This window comes from Brachionichthys hirsutus, unplaced genomic scaffold, assembly GCF_040956055.1.
Source record: "Brachionichthys hirsutus isolate HB-005 unplaced genomic scaffold, CSIRO-AGI_Bhir_v1 contig_1026, whole genome shotgun sequence".
In the NCBI taxonomy this organism is placed as follows: domain Eukaryota; kingdom Metazoa; phylum Chordata; class Actinopteri; order Lophiiformes; family Brachionichthyidae; genus Brachionichthys; species Brachionichthys hirsutus.
Window position 1 is genome coordinate 1,766 of NW_027181060.1, and position 15,357 is coordinate 17,122.

General features: G+C 58.1%; 2 protein-coding genes across 2 annotated transcripts; one reads left to right on the forward strand and one right to left on the reverse strand.

Annotated features, from left to right (window-relative positions):
- The first annotated feature begins 1,306 nt into the window (after window positions 1–1,306).
- Window positions 1,307–6,458, forward strand: LOC137917147 (ankyrin repeat domain-containing protein 13B-like). The gene is made up of 15 exons (XM_068760035.1): window positions 1,307–1,396; window positions 2,028–2,163; window positions 2,638–2,762; window positions 3,083–3,128; window positions 3,225–3,368; window positions 3,460–3,664; window positions 3,789–3,855; window positions 3,962–4,049; window positions 4,178–4,242; window positions 4,316–4,452; window positions 4,527–4,684; window positions 4,762–4,967; window positions 5,227–5,385; window positions 5,947–6,037; window positions 6,280–6,458. Exons 1-15 carry the CDS (start codon window positions 1,307–1,309, stop codon window positions 6,456–6,458), a joined length of 1,896 nt encoding a protein of 631 aa, XP_068616136.1.
- Window positions 6,459–7,852: 1,394 nt separating this feature from the next.
- LOC137917148 (protein phosphatase Slingshot homolog 2-like) lies at window positions 7,853–14,665 on the reverse strand. The gene is made up of 14 exons (XM_068760037.1): window positions 14,625–14,665; window positions 13,727–13,824; window positions 13,601–13,653; window positions 13,279–13,397; window positions 13,137–13,202; window positions 13,003–13,068; window positions 12,696–12,887; window positions 11,087–11,180; window positions 10,878–11,006; window positions 10,727–10,773; window positions 10,474–10,620; window positions 9,212–9,412; window positions 8,856–9,135; window positions 7,853–8,782 (listed from the first exon to the last, which is right to left on the reverse strand). The coding sequence occupies exons 1-14, from the start codon at window positions 14,663–14,665 to the stop codon at window positions 7,853–7,855; spliced, it is 2,463 nt and encodes an 820-aa protein (XP_068616138.1).
- Between the last annotated feature and the right edge of the window lie 692 nt (window positions 14,666–15,357).

Sequence of the window (15,357 nt, forward strand, 5' to 3'; positions counted from 1 at the left end):
TTTCGGTGAGACGATCAGGTCCGTGTACCCCGCCCCCCCACGCCTTGCAGGTCATAGGCGTTGCAGCGCCTATCACCGCTGGCTGTGGGCGAGCGGCGGGCTGCACCATTATTGAATAAAAATTAGAAAATGTCTATCTTTGTCTTGTCTATTATATTGATGGTGTAACTATTTACATGAATCTTCAACAAGAAAAAAAAGTCTTGTACTGTATCTTCATTAACTATTTGTAGTCCTGGAGTCCATTTTATTAACTATTTGTAGTCCTGAAGTCCACTTTACTAACTATTTGTAGTCCTGGAGTCCATTTTATTAACTATTTGTAGTCCTGGAGTCCACTTTACTAACTATTTGTAGTCCTGGAGTCCACTTTACTAACTATTTGTAGTCCTGGAGTCCATTTTATTAACTATTTGTAGTCCTGGAGTCCACTTCAGTCTCCAGCGACTTTGTCTTTGTCAGAAACGACTAGCGTTGTGTAACATTTAACACGGGAGGGGGCGGGACTTCCCCTTCTACTTTGTCCAATCGATGAGCGCCCCTTTCAGCCACGCGACGTTGCTCCGAAAGTTCGTTTCGTGAATAAATCACAGTGTGAACGCAGACCTTTCAGGGAATTATAAATGCAGGAGTTGCTCCCAAAGGAACCGAGTCCTCTTGGTGCAGTGTGAAAGCACCCCTAAAGAGGCTCAGATGCATCCATCCATCCAACAACCATCCTTGGAGACGAGAGGTTCTGGTTGGAACCCAGACCATCAGAAGGTTCTAGCTTAATCTCTAGTAAATAATCCCGGCCCTCCTGAACAAAGATGAGCGGAACCGGACGTGACCCAATAATCCATGTTTTTCAGTTTAGAGAGAACATTAAACTTCCAGCATTTTAATTATTCCATATTTTTTCCCGGTTTTGACACGAAATACATTTTACATATAAATAATAATGGATTATTTTACGCGCAGCTGATTGGCTGACTGCGTTCACTTCATCGCATCGCTCCAGTCAGTACAGGGGGGGAGGAGAGGCGCAGAGGAGGAGGATGCTACAAGAGAGGAGAGGAGAGGCAGAGGGAGGAGGAGGAGGAGGAGGAGGAGGAGGCTCCATTTATCTCCGCGGCCCGATTCGAGGCGAGAGCGCACGGAAAGCCACGCCGCTGGTGAACGATGATATTCCGGATTGTCTCCTGAACGAGCAGCAGCAGCAGGAGCAGGAGGAGCAGGAGCAGCAGGAGCAGGAGCAGCAGCAGCAGGCGCAGGAGCAGCAGGAGCAGCAGGAGCAGCAGGAGCAGCAGAGCAGCAGGAGCCCAGGATGATTCCTGCCAGTCGGTATCCGGTCCACTACCTGGTGTGGCACAACCAACACCGACAGCTGGAGGAGGAGCTGGCGACGCACGAACAGGTGAGACCGACCGGACGCCCCCCCCCCCCCCCCCCCCAAGTCAAGACGTTGTGATAACGCGATTGATCAGGGAGGAGGACGGACACGTGTGTGGGTCGGCCCGAACCGGCTCACCTTCCTCCAGAACCTCCCCCCCCCCCCCCCAGGACGTCATCCCTAACATAAATGGTTCACCTTTAAAATAATTCATCAGTTTTAACGGTTTCGCCCCGCCCCCCTGCCTCCCGCTCAGCTTCTAAGCGGGAAGTAAAGAGTTCCTCTTCTTCTTCTCTTGTTCCTCTCATTGTTGGTTAGCTCCTCCTGGCTCCTCCTGGCTCCTCCCTCTCCTGCGCTCCTGCTTATGTGATTCCATGGCTTGTTGTACAACTTGATGGAGGCGGGCCTTTGTCAATCAGGTGTGCTGTGGTGGGAGGAGGAGGAGGAGGAGGAGGAGGAGGAGGAGGGATCAGGTCTTCTGGGTTACGACTGATCAGAATCCACAAACTTCAGTGTTTTTGTTTACCACACCTGGTTTCTCCTCTGCCCTCCTTCATGTGAGGAGGTTCTGGAATGAGGAGGCCCAGATTAAAAAGGCTGTGATCTCTCTCTCTCTGAACATTTCGTTTTTCTCCCCCCCCCCCCCCCCATCCAGACCGTTCTGGAGTCTCTGGATCCTCGCGGTCGGACTCCTCTCCATCTGGCGGTCACACTGGGTCACCTGGAATGTTCCCGGGTTCTGTTGCGGCAGGGAGCCGATGTCAGCAAGGAGAACCGCAACGGCTGGACCGGTGGGTGCTGCCGGTTCCGTGCTGCCGGTTCCGTGCTGCCGGTTCCGTGCTGCCGGTTCCGTGATGCCGGTTCCGTGCTGCCGGTTCCGTGATGCCGGTTCCGTGATGCCGGTTCCGTGCTGCCGGTTCCGTGATGCCGGTTCCGGTGCTTCATTCATTCACTGTTGTAATTCTGACACTAGAGGGTACACCGGCACCGAGGCCCACCGGTCCTACAGGTCCAACAGGAACCAGATCCGCATCCCAAAGCGGATCCGGTGTGAAAGGTTCTGACGAGTCGTTCTGTTTCACTTCAGAACAAACCCACGCCGTGGGTTTCAATCCGGCCCAGAGTCCATTGCATGAAGGTTCTGTTGGGCGGGCTGCTCTGATTGGTCGTTCCGACGGTTCCGTCTGCTGCTGCTGCCCCTCTTTGAAGGTTCTGCTCATGACTTTGAGATGAGTTCTGAGTGATCGGCCGTGTTCTCCTGCCAGTTCTCCAGGAGGCGGTGAGCACAAGGGACCCGGAGCTGGTCCGCCTTGTGCTCCGTTACCGTGACTACCAGAGGACCGCCAAGAGACTGGCGGGCATCCCCGTCCTCCTGGAGCGTCTCCGCCAGGTGGGACTTCACCCGAACACGAGACGGGAAGAACCGGAGGAAAGTAGTGGTGAAATGGACCAATGAGAGACCTCCTCTCAAAGTCTGGAGGTCCGTGGTTAGAATCCTCTGGTGACATCATCAGTAGAACGATGACATCATCAGTAGAGAGGAGTCTAAAAATCTCTTCTGCTGCTAGCAATGCTAATCTGCGAGCTAACAAACGTACACTTCCTGTTCAGGGAGGAGCCACAGGACCTCCAAAGCGAGCAGACGTCTATCACCTGTGTCCTCCTCTTCATCAAGGCGTGTCCTTTGGCCCCTCCCCTTCCTCTGTCCAGGCTCAGGACTTCTACGTGGAGATGAAGTGGGAGTTCACCAGCTGGGGTGAGTCCGGTCTGACCGGTAGAACCGGTCCTGGTGCTCCGACTGGGCTAGGGCGGGTCCCCGTGGGCTCTGAACCAGAACCCTGCTCCTCCTCAGTGCCCCTGGTGTCCCGGGTCTGCCCCAGCGACACCTACAGAGTCTGGAAGAGCGGCCAGTGCCTCCGGGTCGACACCACCCTGACGGGATTCGAACAGATGACCTGGCAGAGAGGAAGGCGGAGCTTCATCTTCAGAGGACGAGGTCACACGATGGACAAACTGAAGCGTCGGGGCCTCACGCCGGCGTGCCCGGCTCCTTCCTGTTAACCCCCGCCCCCCCTGCGTCCTGTCAGGCTCCAGCGCCGAGGTGATGGAGGTCGACCACGACAAGCAGCTGGTCTCCTCGGAGACCTTGTGCGTCTCACCTGGCCAGGTGAACCGCGGCGCCGGTTTGGGTCTGCTGGGGGCGGTGCAGCCCAGCGACGAGCAGGTAGCAGCGAGGCTAACGGCTCCCGTGGTCACCACTCAGCTGGACACCCGGAACATCGCCTTCGAGAGGTTAGTGGTTCTGACCCGATGACCTCAGACTACAGCTATCACCCAGTTAGCTACATCTAGCTGTGCTAGCTAATCAGCTAACTAGCCGCTAACCTGAGGGGCGTGGCCTGTTCATGCATTGCAGGAAAAAGACCGGGATTCTGGGCTGGAGGAGCGAGAAGCTGGAGACGGTGAACGGATACGAAGCGAAGGTCGGAACCGGTTGGGTCCAGACCGAGTTCTGAACCGTCTCCCTGGATGTTAGACCCATATTGATCCTGAAACGAACCCGACCGGTGGCGTGCTGCTGTGTTCCAGGTGTACGCAGCGTCTAACGTGGAGCTCACCACCAGAACCAGAACCAGAACCGACCACCTGTCAGACCAGAACAAGAACAAGACCAAAGGTGAATCGGTACCAGCAGGATTCCTCGGCCGCTTTGAGCTCACCGCTAGCATCACGCTAGCATCACGCTAGCACACGCGTGATTTGATGACGTCTGTCATGTGACTCTAACGGTCTGTCTCTGGACAGGGGGGCGGACCCCGCTGCAGAACTTCCTCGTGATCGCCGAGCAACACATGGGGTCCAACAACGCGGTGAGACGTTTGTTTGTGTTCTGAGTCTCCTTTAAGCCCCGCCTCCTCAGCGCCCCCCCCCTTGTCCCTGCAGGCTCCGGTGTCCCAGCTGTCCTCTCCCGCCGCCACCAACCCGCCGGCGCCGAGCGCCGACGAATACTTCAACCCCGGCTCGTCCCCGCCTCGGAGGGACGTCGGCCACCCGTGTCAGCTGACCACCAAGACCCAGAGGTGACAGGCAGGAAGTCCCGCCTCCAGCCTCGGAGGAGGGCCAGGGGCGTGTCTGACGTGGCGTCTGGTTGCAGGTTCAAGGCCAAGCTGTGGCTGTGCGAGTCCCACCCGCTGTCGCTGGCAGAACAAGTGGCGCCCGTCGTCGACCTCATGGCCGTCTCCAACGCCCTGTTCGCCAAGCTGCGCGACTTCATCACGCTGCGTCTGCCGCCGGGCTTCCCAGTCAAGATCGGTGAGGGGGCGGGGCCTAACGGTCATTGGCGTTAAAGCCGGCGGCTGACGCGGGCTGACGCGGGCGTGTCCCTGCAGAGATCCCGCTCTACCACATCCTGAACGCCAGGATCACCTTCAGCAACCTGAACGGCTGCGAGGAGGCGGCCGCCGCCCGCGTCCACGGCAACGCGGGGTCAGAGGGCGACGCGGCGAGGACGGACACCCCGTCTCCAAGCAGCGACTCGTCCAGCGTCTCCAGCTCCAGCAGTAAGGACGCAGATTACAGTCGAGGGGCGGGGCAGGTCAGGGCCACGCCCTCACCTGTAGACCGGAGACGTAGCGGCGCCAACCCGAGGCCCGGGTTGTTTACATGTCAACACTCACTGACCAATCAGAAGCAGAGCTGTCAACATGTAAACAGGAAGCTAGCACAAGATGACAGTTTAGTGTTTAGCCTCGGGATACGCCCACAGGTGTGACATCATCATTTAGCATGCTAGCAGGGTGATAGCATGAGATAACAACGTGTCCGGCGCTGCAGGTTCGGGTCGAGCCGGCGAGATCCCTCCTTGTGTGTTTGAGGCTCCTGCTGGATACGCCCTGCTGGGGGGCAAGCAGAGAGACGGGAGGAGGGAGGAGCAGGAGGAGGAGCAGGAGGAGGACCTGCTGCAGTTCGCCATCCAGCAGAGTCTGCTGGAGGCCGGCTCCGAGTACGACCAGGTGGGCCGTCCGTTCCTGGTTACCATGACGATATCTCACCCAAATATACAAATGTTTCATGATTTCAGAAAAAAGCCTGAAGGGGGAGCCGAGTTTACAGAAACTTCAGCTCTTCCTCCTCCTCGTTGCTCCTCACCAGTTTAAAAGAAACCTCTAGCATTAAAAACCAACCAGCCTAAACCAACCAGCCCTAACCAACCCACCTAAACCAACCAGCCCTAACCAACCAGCCCTAACCAACCCACCTAAACCAACCAGCCTAAACCAACCCGCCCTAACCAACCCGCCCTAATCAACCAGCCTAAACCAACCAGCCTAAACCAACCAGCCCTAACCAACCCGCCCTAATCAACCAGCCTAAACCAACCAGCCTAAACCAACCAGCCCTAACCAACCCGCCCTAATCAACCAGCCTAAACCAACCCGCCCTAATCAACCAGCCTAAACCAACCAGCCCTAACCAACCCGCCCTAATCAACCAGCCTAAACCAACCAGCCCTAACCAACCAGCCTAAACCAACCCGCCCAAACCAGCTGACCTGACTTCCTCTTTGTTTCCAGGTGACCATCTGGGAGGCGCTGACCAATAGCAAGCCAGGAACTCACCCCCTGTCCTGTGACCTGAGCCGTCTAGAGAGGTCCGACTCTTACCGTCCCGATGCTGAAGAAATCCAAACAATGACCAGAACCTCCAGAGGACAGGAAGTGGACTCCTCAGACCCAGAACTCTCCGAGTCAGGAGTCCACTTCCTGTCATCCTGCCTGGATCCGTTTCCTGCTAGTAGCCGTTAGCAGGTGTTAGCAGCACAATAGCATGGGACCCCTCTAGAGTTTTCTGCTCGTAGATCCAGATCAAACAGGAACCTCAACCTTGTTCTTACGTTTTCACCCCAGCACCCCCCAGAGCAAGCCCCGCCCCCTCTGAGAAGAAGCCCACCTCCTGCAGTTACAACGAGCAGCTCCGCATCGCCATGGAGACCTCAGCTCGGGAGCAGGAAGAGGCGGAGCTTTGGCGGCGGCAGGAGGAGGAGGAGCTACAGCGCGTCATCCAGCTGTCGCTCATGCAGAAGTGAAAAGGTCAGAGGTGGAGGGGGGGCTGGACGGACGACAACGCTTCCCACCCCACCCTGAACGATATGGCGACCCCCCTGCCCCGCCTCCCCACTCTGGCGCCACGCCCATGACCCGTTTACGGTAGTCTCGTGGGTTCCGGTGAACCCGGCCCGCGGAGTTTGGTTCTTCGCTTTTTAACAGTTTGGTACCTTTGATTTGATTTGCACAAAATCCAGACGTACTGTAATTTACCGGGTCACATGACTGTTAGCGGAGGCGGAGCATGAGCACAAACAATGTTAGCAGGGGCGGAGCATGAGCACAAACAATGTTAGCAGGGGCGGAGCATGAGCACAAAGGAAACTCAGGAGACGACCTCCGATGAGAATAAAGCAACGTTTGTGGAGCTTCTGCTTCTTTGTTCACTAAAACGTTTCGTAGGAAGAGATGAGGACAAAATACGAAACGAGGAATTAACATCTTTCATAGAAATACGTGGTTCTAATAATATTCATTCTGAAAAATTCACGAAAATAAATATCGTTAAATAATATCACCGAACGCTAATCCCAGCATGACGGTAAGGAAACGTTTTTACTGCAAATATAGAGACGATGATGTCATCGCTAGGCGAACTGTCCCTTTAATGCTGTTTTCTGGGGGGGGGGGGTCTCTGGTGACTTTCCTCTCAGCCTTTAATGACCAACATGAAGCAGCCAGTAAAATGTCAGCCTGAATAACCTGACCGACTGTTTCAAGAACAGTTCTCATCAATGAGGCAGATTTTAAACATTTAAATGTCAGACCGGGGGGGGGGGGGGGGGTGGTCGACCCCCCCCCACTGGGGCGGATGCAGCATATTTCAGACACGTTTATCCCTCCTGAACCTCAACAATGGTTGTAAAAGCTCCAGTTCCCGATCTGACCAGCAGGGGGCAGTAAGTAACGACACAGACTTGATGCGGGCAGATTTATTTACTACAAGAATAAAAAACAAAGAGATCATTAAAATCAATCAATTCAAACATTAAAGTGCACGTTTGGAGGAGCAGCTCCCCCAGTTAGAGGAGGAGCTGCTCCCCCAGTTAGAGGAGTCCACGCTTTCCGAAAGGAAAGGACATCCGTGACGGGTAAACCTGAAGTCCAGCAGAGGCTTCCAGTGGTTCAATGTGCTCCAGCCACGCCCCCTGGGTCACATGGTGCCGTACAGCAGGGCCACGCCCCCTGGGTCACATGGTGCCGTACAGCAGGGCCACGCCCCCTGGGTCACATGGTGCCGTACAGCAGGGCCACGCCCCCTGGGTCACATGGTGCCGTACAGCAGGGCCACGCCCCCTGGGTCACATGGTGCCGTACAGCAGGGCCACGCCCCCTGGGTCACATGGTGCCGTACAGCAGGGCCACGCCCCCTGGGTCACATGGTGCCGTACAGCAGGGCCACGCCCCGCTGCTTCTTCTCAGCTTTGCGAGAATGTCTCGACGGGTGTCCCCTCGCCTGCTGACGTCCTGTAGTGATGGAGCCCCTCCCACCCGTCTCATCGGGTGGACGCAGGTTGGCGGAGCCCTCGCCCAGAGCCCCGCCCCCTTCAGGCGGGTCCGTCTTCGTGTCTGCGCCCAGTACTTTCGGCTTCTTCCAGGAATCGTCAGGCTGAGACACGGGGACGGACGACGGCGCCGTCCCGGGCCTGAGGTCGCTTGTGGACAGGTCCAGGGAGTCCAGTTTGGCCAGAGAGGCGGACCTCTTTGTGAGAGAAGGGGGGGTGAAGCCGGCCCGGCGGATCCGAGCCTGGAGCGCCGTGGTTCTGAACCGGCCCGCCGTCTCCAGCTCCCGATAGCCGCGAGCTAACCTCTTCTGTGGGTCGCGTTCAGGGCCACGCCCCCCTCCGTGGCCCGCCTGGGCGCCGAGCTCCGCCCTCTCATCCATGTTGGACTCCAGAGCCACCTGGTCTGAGCACCGGGGGTTCTGCCCGTGGGGAGATGGCTCCGAGTCCGAGTCGAGTTCCGTACCGTTGCCTTGAGCAGGAAGGGGCGTGGCCCGGACCCGAGAGCGTTCACCGGGGGAGGGAAGCGGCGACCGCTGACACGACTCCAGTTCCCGCTTCAGCTTCAGCTCCAGCTGCTCGGTGGCTCGCCGCACCGAGCCCGTCGGCCAATCACGTGAGAGCGTGGATGGCGAGGGAAGAGGTAGGGTTAGAGAGACTTCAGACGGATCCGTCGGATGCGCCGGTCGGATGAGCCGAGGGCCGTGGGAGGGAGGGAGCGATGGAGCGTGGCGTGTGGCTTCAAGTTCGGTGACAATATGGCGGACAGATACTCCGTCGTCATGGTGATGAGGTCGGTCAGACTGTTGAGACACGAAACGTTTTTGTTGTGTTGTGAATGAAAATGCCCCCCCCCCCATCTGGACGGATGCGCACCCGACTCATCCCGCCCCCCTCCTCATCTCTCCCGGGTGACAGCGGCCCGTGACTGGGCGGAGCCTGTTGAGTCCGCTGGCGCAGGATGAGGAGTGATGATGGGGGGTGAGGAAGAGCAGCAGGAACAGCGGTGGCCGGTCCATCCTCCTGACCCGGGGGGTCAGCGGCGAGCGCCGGCGGCACGGCCACGCCCAGGATGTGAGGGGAGGAGTTAGACGCCGAGCGATCTGATAGGTCGCCGTCAGAGTGCGAACGCCAGAGTTTATTGTGGCGCTGTTTGCTGAGGAACCAGAGAGAAGCGTGAGAACGTTCAGAGAACACAGGCGGGTTCTGGGCGGTTCTGACCGGCGGCCCACCTGGCCAGCAGGATTCCCTGGTACTCCTCCAGCTGCCTCATGAAGGCGGGGTTGGGTTTGGCGATGGCGCGCCTCCCCTGGACGTGCTGGAGCGCCGTGCTCAGGTCCCAGCCGCGCTCCTTCATGGCGTAGGCGACGACCGTGGAGGCGGAGCGACTCACGCCCATCTTACAGTGAACCAGACACCGGGTGCCCGTTCTCCTGCAGGAGTCAGGAGAACCCAGACCTGTTAGCACGAGGCTAGCTAGCGGTCCGGACCGGGTTCTAAGCTTCGTGGGGCGGGTTCTAAGCTCCGTGGGGCGGGTTCTAAGCTTTGTGGGGCGGGTTCTAAACTCCGTGGGCCGGGTTCTAAGCTCCGTGGGCTGGGTTCTAAACTCCGTGGGGCGGGTTCTAAACTCCGTGGGGCGGGTTCTAAGCTTTGTGGGGCGGGTTCTAAACTCCGTGGGCCGGGTTCTAAGCTCCGTGGGCCGGGTTCTAAACTCCGTGGGGCGGGTTCTAAACTCAGTGGGCCGGGTTCTAAGCTCCGTGGGCCGGGTTCTAAGCTTCGTGGGCCGGGTTCTAAACTCCGTGGGGCGGGTTCTAAGCTCCGTGGGGCGGGTTCTAAGCTCCGTGGGCCGGGTTCTAAGCTCCGTGGGCCGGGTTCTAAGCTCCGTGGGCCGGGTTCTAAGCTCCGTGGGGCGGGTTCTAAGCTCCGTGGGCCGGGTTCTAAGCTCCGTGGGGCGGGTTCTAAGCTCCGTGGGGCGGGTTCTAAGCTCCGTGGGGCGGGTTCTAAGCTCCGTGGGCCGGGTTCTAAGCTCCGTGGGGCGGGTTCTAAGCTCCGTGGGCCGGGTTCTAAGCTCCGTGGGCCGGGTTCTAAGCTCCGTGGGGCGGGTTCTAAGCTCCGTGGGCCGGGTTCTAAGCTCCGTGGGGCGGGTTCTAAGCTCCGTGGGGTGGGTTCTAAGCTCCGTGGGCCGGGTTCTAAGCTCCGTGGGCCGGGTTCTAAGCTCCGTGGGCCGGGTTCTAAGCTCCGTGGGCTGGGTTCTAAGCTTCGTGGGGCGGGTTCTAAGCTCCGTGGGGCGGGTTCTAAACTCCGTGGGGCGGGTTCTAAACTCCGTGGGGCGGGTTCTAAGCTCCGTGGGGCGGGTTCTAAACTCCGTGGGCGGGTTCTAAGCTCCGTGGGCCGGGTTCTAAGCTCCGTGGGGCGGGTTCTAAGCTCCGTGGGCCGGGTTCTAAGCTCCGTGGGCCGGGTTCTAACCCCCGTGGGCCGGGTTCTGGGGGCCTACTTGGCTTTGCTGATGAACTCGTAGGTCTGGTTCCAGTACTCCAGCAGGTTGGTGGCCTCCTCGTCGTACACGCGGATGTTCTGGTACTCAAACATTCCCGGGAAGAAGTTGTCGATCTCCCGGGTCACGTTCAGGATGAAGTGGACTCTGTGGGGGGACGGGGGACGGGGGACGGGGGACGGGGACGGGGGACGGGAGACGGGTCAGGACCAGGTGCGACGGAGACCACAGGCATTCTGGACTGGACTCCTACCCGCTGGTCTGGAGCTCCTCCAGGTTGGAAGCGTTCCACTCAGAACCCTGCAGACGTCACAGGTCCAGTTAGCGTTAGTCATTCGTTAGAGGAGCAGAGCAGGAGCAGAGCAGGAGCAGAGCAGGAGCAGAGCAGGAGCAGCACCTCCTACCAGGTAGACGTGCTCAAAGATCTGGGCGGGGCTCTCCAGCTGGCCCAGGATGACCAGCATCTCCTTGTCGATGAACTCCTTAAACTCGCTCAGGTTGCACCCCATCTGGATCTCCAGCTCCGTCCGGATCTGTGGCAGAACCAGAACCAGGACCGTGAACCCAGAACCGCCTCCAGAGGAGCCGGGCCTGCGGGAGGAGGCGGACTCACCTCCTTGCAGGTGACGTTCTCCAGGTCCTTCTGCATCATGATCTCTTTGAGGCGCACCTTGATCAGCCTCTCCGTCCGCTCCCTCTCCGTCGGGCTGAAACACAAACACCTTCATCACCCTCAGCTTCCTCCTGAAGGTGAGGAAGAGGAGGGACGAGAGGAAGCAGGAAGTCTGAGGAAGAGGAGGGACGAGCAGGAAAGCAGGAAGTCTGAGGAAGAGGAGGGACGAGAGAGGAAGCAGGAAGTCTGAGGAAGAGGAGGGACGAGAGAGGAAGCAGGAAGTCTGAGGAAGAGGAGGGGCGAGCGGGGAAACAGGAAGTCTGAGGAAGAGGAGGGACGAGAAAGGAAGCAGGAAGTCTGAAGAAGAGGAGGGACGAGAGAGGAAACAGGAAGTCTGAGGAAGAGGAGGGACGAGCAGGAAAGCAGGAAGTCTGAGGAAGAGGAGGGACGAGAGAGGAAGCAGGAAGTCTGAGGAAGAGGAGGGACGAGAGAGGAAGCAGGAAGTCTGAGGAAGAGGAGGGACGAGAGAGGAAGCAGGAAGTCTGAGGAAGAGGAGGGACGAGAGAGGAAACAGGAAGTCTGAGGAAGAGGAGGGGTGAGGGAGGAAACAGGAAGTCTGAGGAAGAGGAGGGACGAGAGAGGAAGCAGGAAGTCTGAGGAAGAGGAGGGACGAGAGAGGAAGCAGGAAGTCTGAAGAAGAGGAGGGACGAGCGGGGAAACAGGAAGTCTGAGGAAGAGGAGGGACGAGAGAGGAAGCAGGAAGTCTGAGGAAGAGGAGGGACGAGAAAGGAAGCAGGAAGTCTGAGGAAGAGGAGGGACGAGAGAGGAAGCAGGAAGTCTGAGGAAGAGGAGGGACGAGAGAGGAAACAGGAAGTCTGAGGAAGAGGAGGGACGAGCAGGAAAGCAGGAAGTCTGAGGAAGAGGAGGGACGAGAGAGGAAGCAGGAAGTCTGAGGAAGAGGAGGGGTGAGGGAGGAAACAGGAAGTCTGAGGAAGAGGAGGGACGAGAGAGGAAGCAGGAAGTCTGAGGAAGAGGAGGGACGAGAGAGGAAGCAGGAAGTCTGAGGAAGAGGAGGGGTGAGGGAGGAAACAGGAAGTCTGAGGAAGAGGAGGGACGAGAGAGGAAGCCTGAGGAAGAGGAGGGACGAGAGAGGAAACAGGAAGTCTGAGGAAGAGGAGGGACGAGCAGGAAAGCAGGAAGTCTGAGGAAGAGGAGGGACGAGAGAGGAAGCAGGAAGTCTGAGGAAGAGGAGGGACGAGAGAGGAAGCAGGAAGTCTGAGGAAGAGGAGGGACGAGAGAGGAAGCAGGAAGTCTGAGGAAGAGGAGGGACGAGAGAGGAAACAGGAAGTCTGAGGAAGAGGAGGGGTGAGGGAGGAAACAGGAAGTCTGAGGAAGAGGAGGGACGAGAGAGGAAGCAGGAAGTCTGAGGAAGAGGAGGGACGAGAGAGGAAGCAGGAAGTCTGAGTGAGGCCAGATTTAAAGAGACACACGGATGATGATGTCATCAAGAGGCCTGATCACCTGTAAACGGGCTCCCATCATCCTCCAGTCTGCTCCGCCTGTTACCTGCCTGTGTGTGTGTGTGTGGGGGGGGGGGGGTCCCACTCACGGGGCGGTGGCGAGGACGGGCGGGTCGGCGCGGTGCGACTCCACGTCCTGCATGGCGTTCCACTCGTTGATGCACACCTGGCTGGAGGAGATCCTGCTCTGGTAGTAGCCGAGCCAGGTGAGGGACAGGCCGGGGTAGTTGTTATGGCAACGGGCAAGTTCACAGGCGTGATGGACGGCCTGGAGGGCCGACCTGGGGGGGCGGGGGGGAGGAGGTCTGACCCAGCAGAGACAGGAGGACGAGCAACAAAGAGGCTGGGCGGGTCAAAGGTCAGCAGGTCAGAAGTGGGCGGGTCAGGAGCACTCACCACATGGCCTGGACAGAGACGGGCTTGAACACGTGGACGCTGTTGACCGTGGACACGTTGAAGCCGCTGCGGGGACACAAGGACCGGGACGCTCCGTGAGCGGGACAAACACCTGAAAAGGGGCGGAGTCTTACCCGTCTCCGTCCAGGTGGACCAGCGTGTTGCTCCACAGCGGCAGAACCAAACCCACGGAGCAGCAGCTGCAGGAAGAGCAGAACGAGAACCCGTGAGCCGGCCCCGCCCCTCAGCTGCTTTGGGGGGGGGCACATGACTGACCTATCGGAGATGAAGTCCACGCCGAGGACGGCGCTCTCCTCCGTGTCCGGCCTGCCATTGGTGGAGACCAGCACCATGTAACGGGTCACCTGGGGGGAGACGCTCTCCAGACGCACCGCCTGCAGGGACGGGACAACCCCCCCAAGCCCCGCCCCCAGTGGATTCAATATTCATGATGTCTTTTTATTAATAGTTACATCTAACTAACTCATGAAAGGTAAACCCCCAAGCCCCGCCCCCAGTGTGTGGAGTGATGGACCCCTGGGGGCGTACAGGTGACTGACCCCCCCCCCCCCCGATGCTTCCGCTGTGTGTCACTGACCAATCTGATGGTGTCCTCCGGCCGCAGCAGGGTGGACATGGTCTGGAGGTCACCTGGACAGAAGGGGGGCATCCTCATTGGTCCGTGTTCCTCCACCTTCACACCACAGTCTTCATCAGATCTCACCTGAGTGCTTGCCCATGCGCTGGCCGGTGGGGGGCGAGGTGTTTCCCCCGGGGAGGAGCAGGGCGGCTCCTTTCACGGTGAGGAAACTCTCACTGATACTGGAAGAGAGGAGGAGGAGGAGGAGGAGGAGGAGGAGGAAGAGGAGGAAGAGGAGGAAGAGGAAGAGGAGGAAGTTTACATCACGCCGTCCAGCAAGAACGCAAATAAACCAATGACCTGCAACCATCCGCCGCTCAATTCCATCAGCTAGCCCAGGCATGGGCAAACTAAGGCCCGGGGGCCATATACGGCCCGTTGGGCTTTGTAATCCGGCCCGCCAAAGTTGCCCAAATTATATCATTAAATAAAATGTTATTACAATTAAACCTCATTCATCTGTAAAAGGCCAAATCCTTTCATGTAATGGTTTTTACATGTCATTTATATTAGCTTACACAAAAACTCCATCCATCTGTTCCTGGCCCCGCCCCTCTGTCAAATTTTAGAACCCATTGTGGCCTGCGGGTCAAAAAGTTTGCCCACCCCTGAGCTAGCCGTTAGCCTCACACCTGTTAGCTGCTAGCCCCCTGCCTGTTAGCCTCCTGCCTGTTAACCTGCTAGCCTCCTGCCTGTTAGCCTCCTGCCTGTTAACCTGTTAGCCCCCTGCCTGTTAGCCTCCTGCCTGTTAACCTGCTAGCCCCCTGCCTGTTAGCCCCCTGCCTGCTAGCCCCCTGCCTGCTCCACACAAACACATTCCTCTCTTTCATGGCGGCACAGATTGGATTTGTTTGTGATAAACTGAGACACGGATCTGACGGGATGAAAGAACGGATTTGATGAACTGAACAGAATGGAGGGCAAACCTGCCGTAAAGGATGGATGAAGGGGGGGGGGGGGGGGGGGGCATCATCTGGCATACAGCAGTGAAATGAGGCACTTGTGGGTCACCACCAGAGCCATGTAAGGACCAGCAGTCCAGATAACTGGGTGATCCCCCCCAGCCCATGCCCATATTAGTCACTCTCAGGGGGTGCGGGATAAATATAGGGCCTGGCTCGGAGGCCGGCCCGCTAAGGCCTCGGGACTTCACACCGCAGGAATTAGCCGATGTGTTCAGGTTCTGCTGGGGGGGGGGGGGGGCACTCTGATGCACGCCTAATGGTTCATCTGCTGCACACCCAGTGACCTCCACCCCCCCACGCCGGTGACAATCATCAGGTTGAGCAGGCAGCCAATCAGAAGCAGGGAGTTGAGTAGAATACACACACACACTTAAAGCCCCCCCATAACAATAACATGAATAATAATTGGACATTATTTAACCGATCAATATGTAAAGCAGGTCATGTGTCTGGTGCTCTTGGGCTCAAGCCGTTCCTGATTGGTCCAGGTTTAAGCACTTCCTGTTCCAAAGTGTTCACCTGCTGATTTTATAACTTCAAACGCCGCGTCTCTAACAAGGGGGCGGGGCCAGAAACTCTCGATATGGCGATGTAACCTGATCCGCCGCGTCTCCGTGAGGTCAGAGAGGAGGAGGAGGAGCTTGCTGCGTCATCAGGAAGCACGCAAGAGGTCAGCTGCCTCACCGCGAGCGTCCCGAGTTTAAACCGTCCCTCCGAACCCCCCCCCCCCCCCCCCACACACACACACAC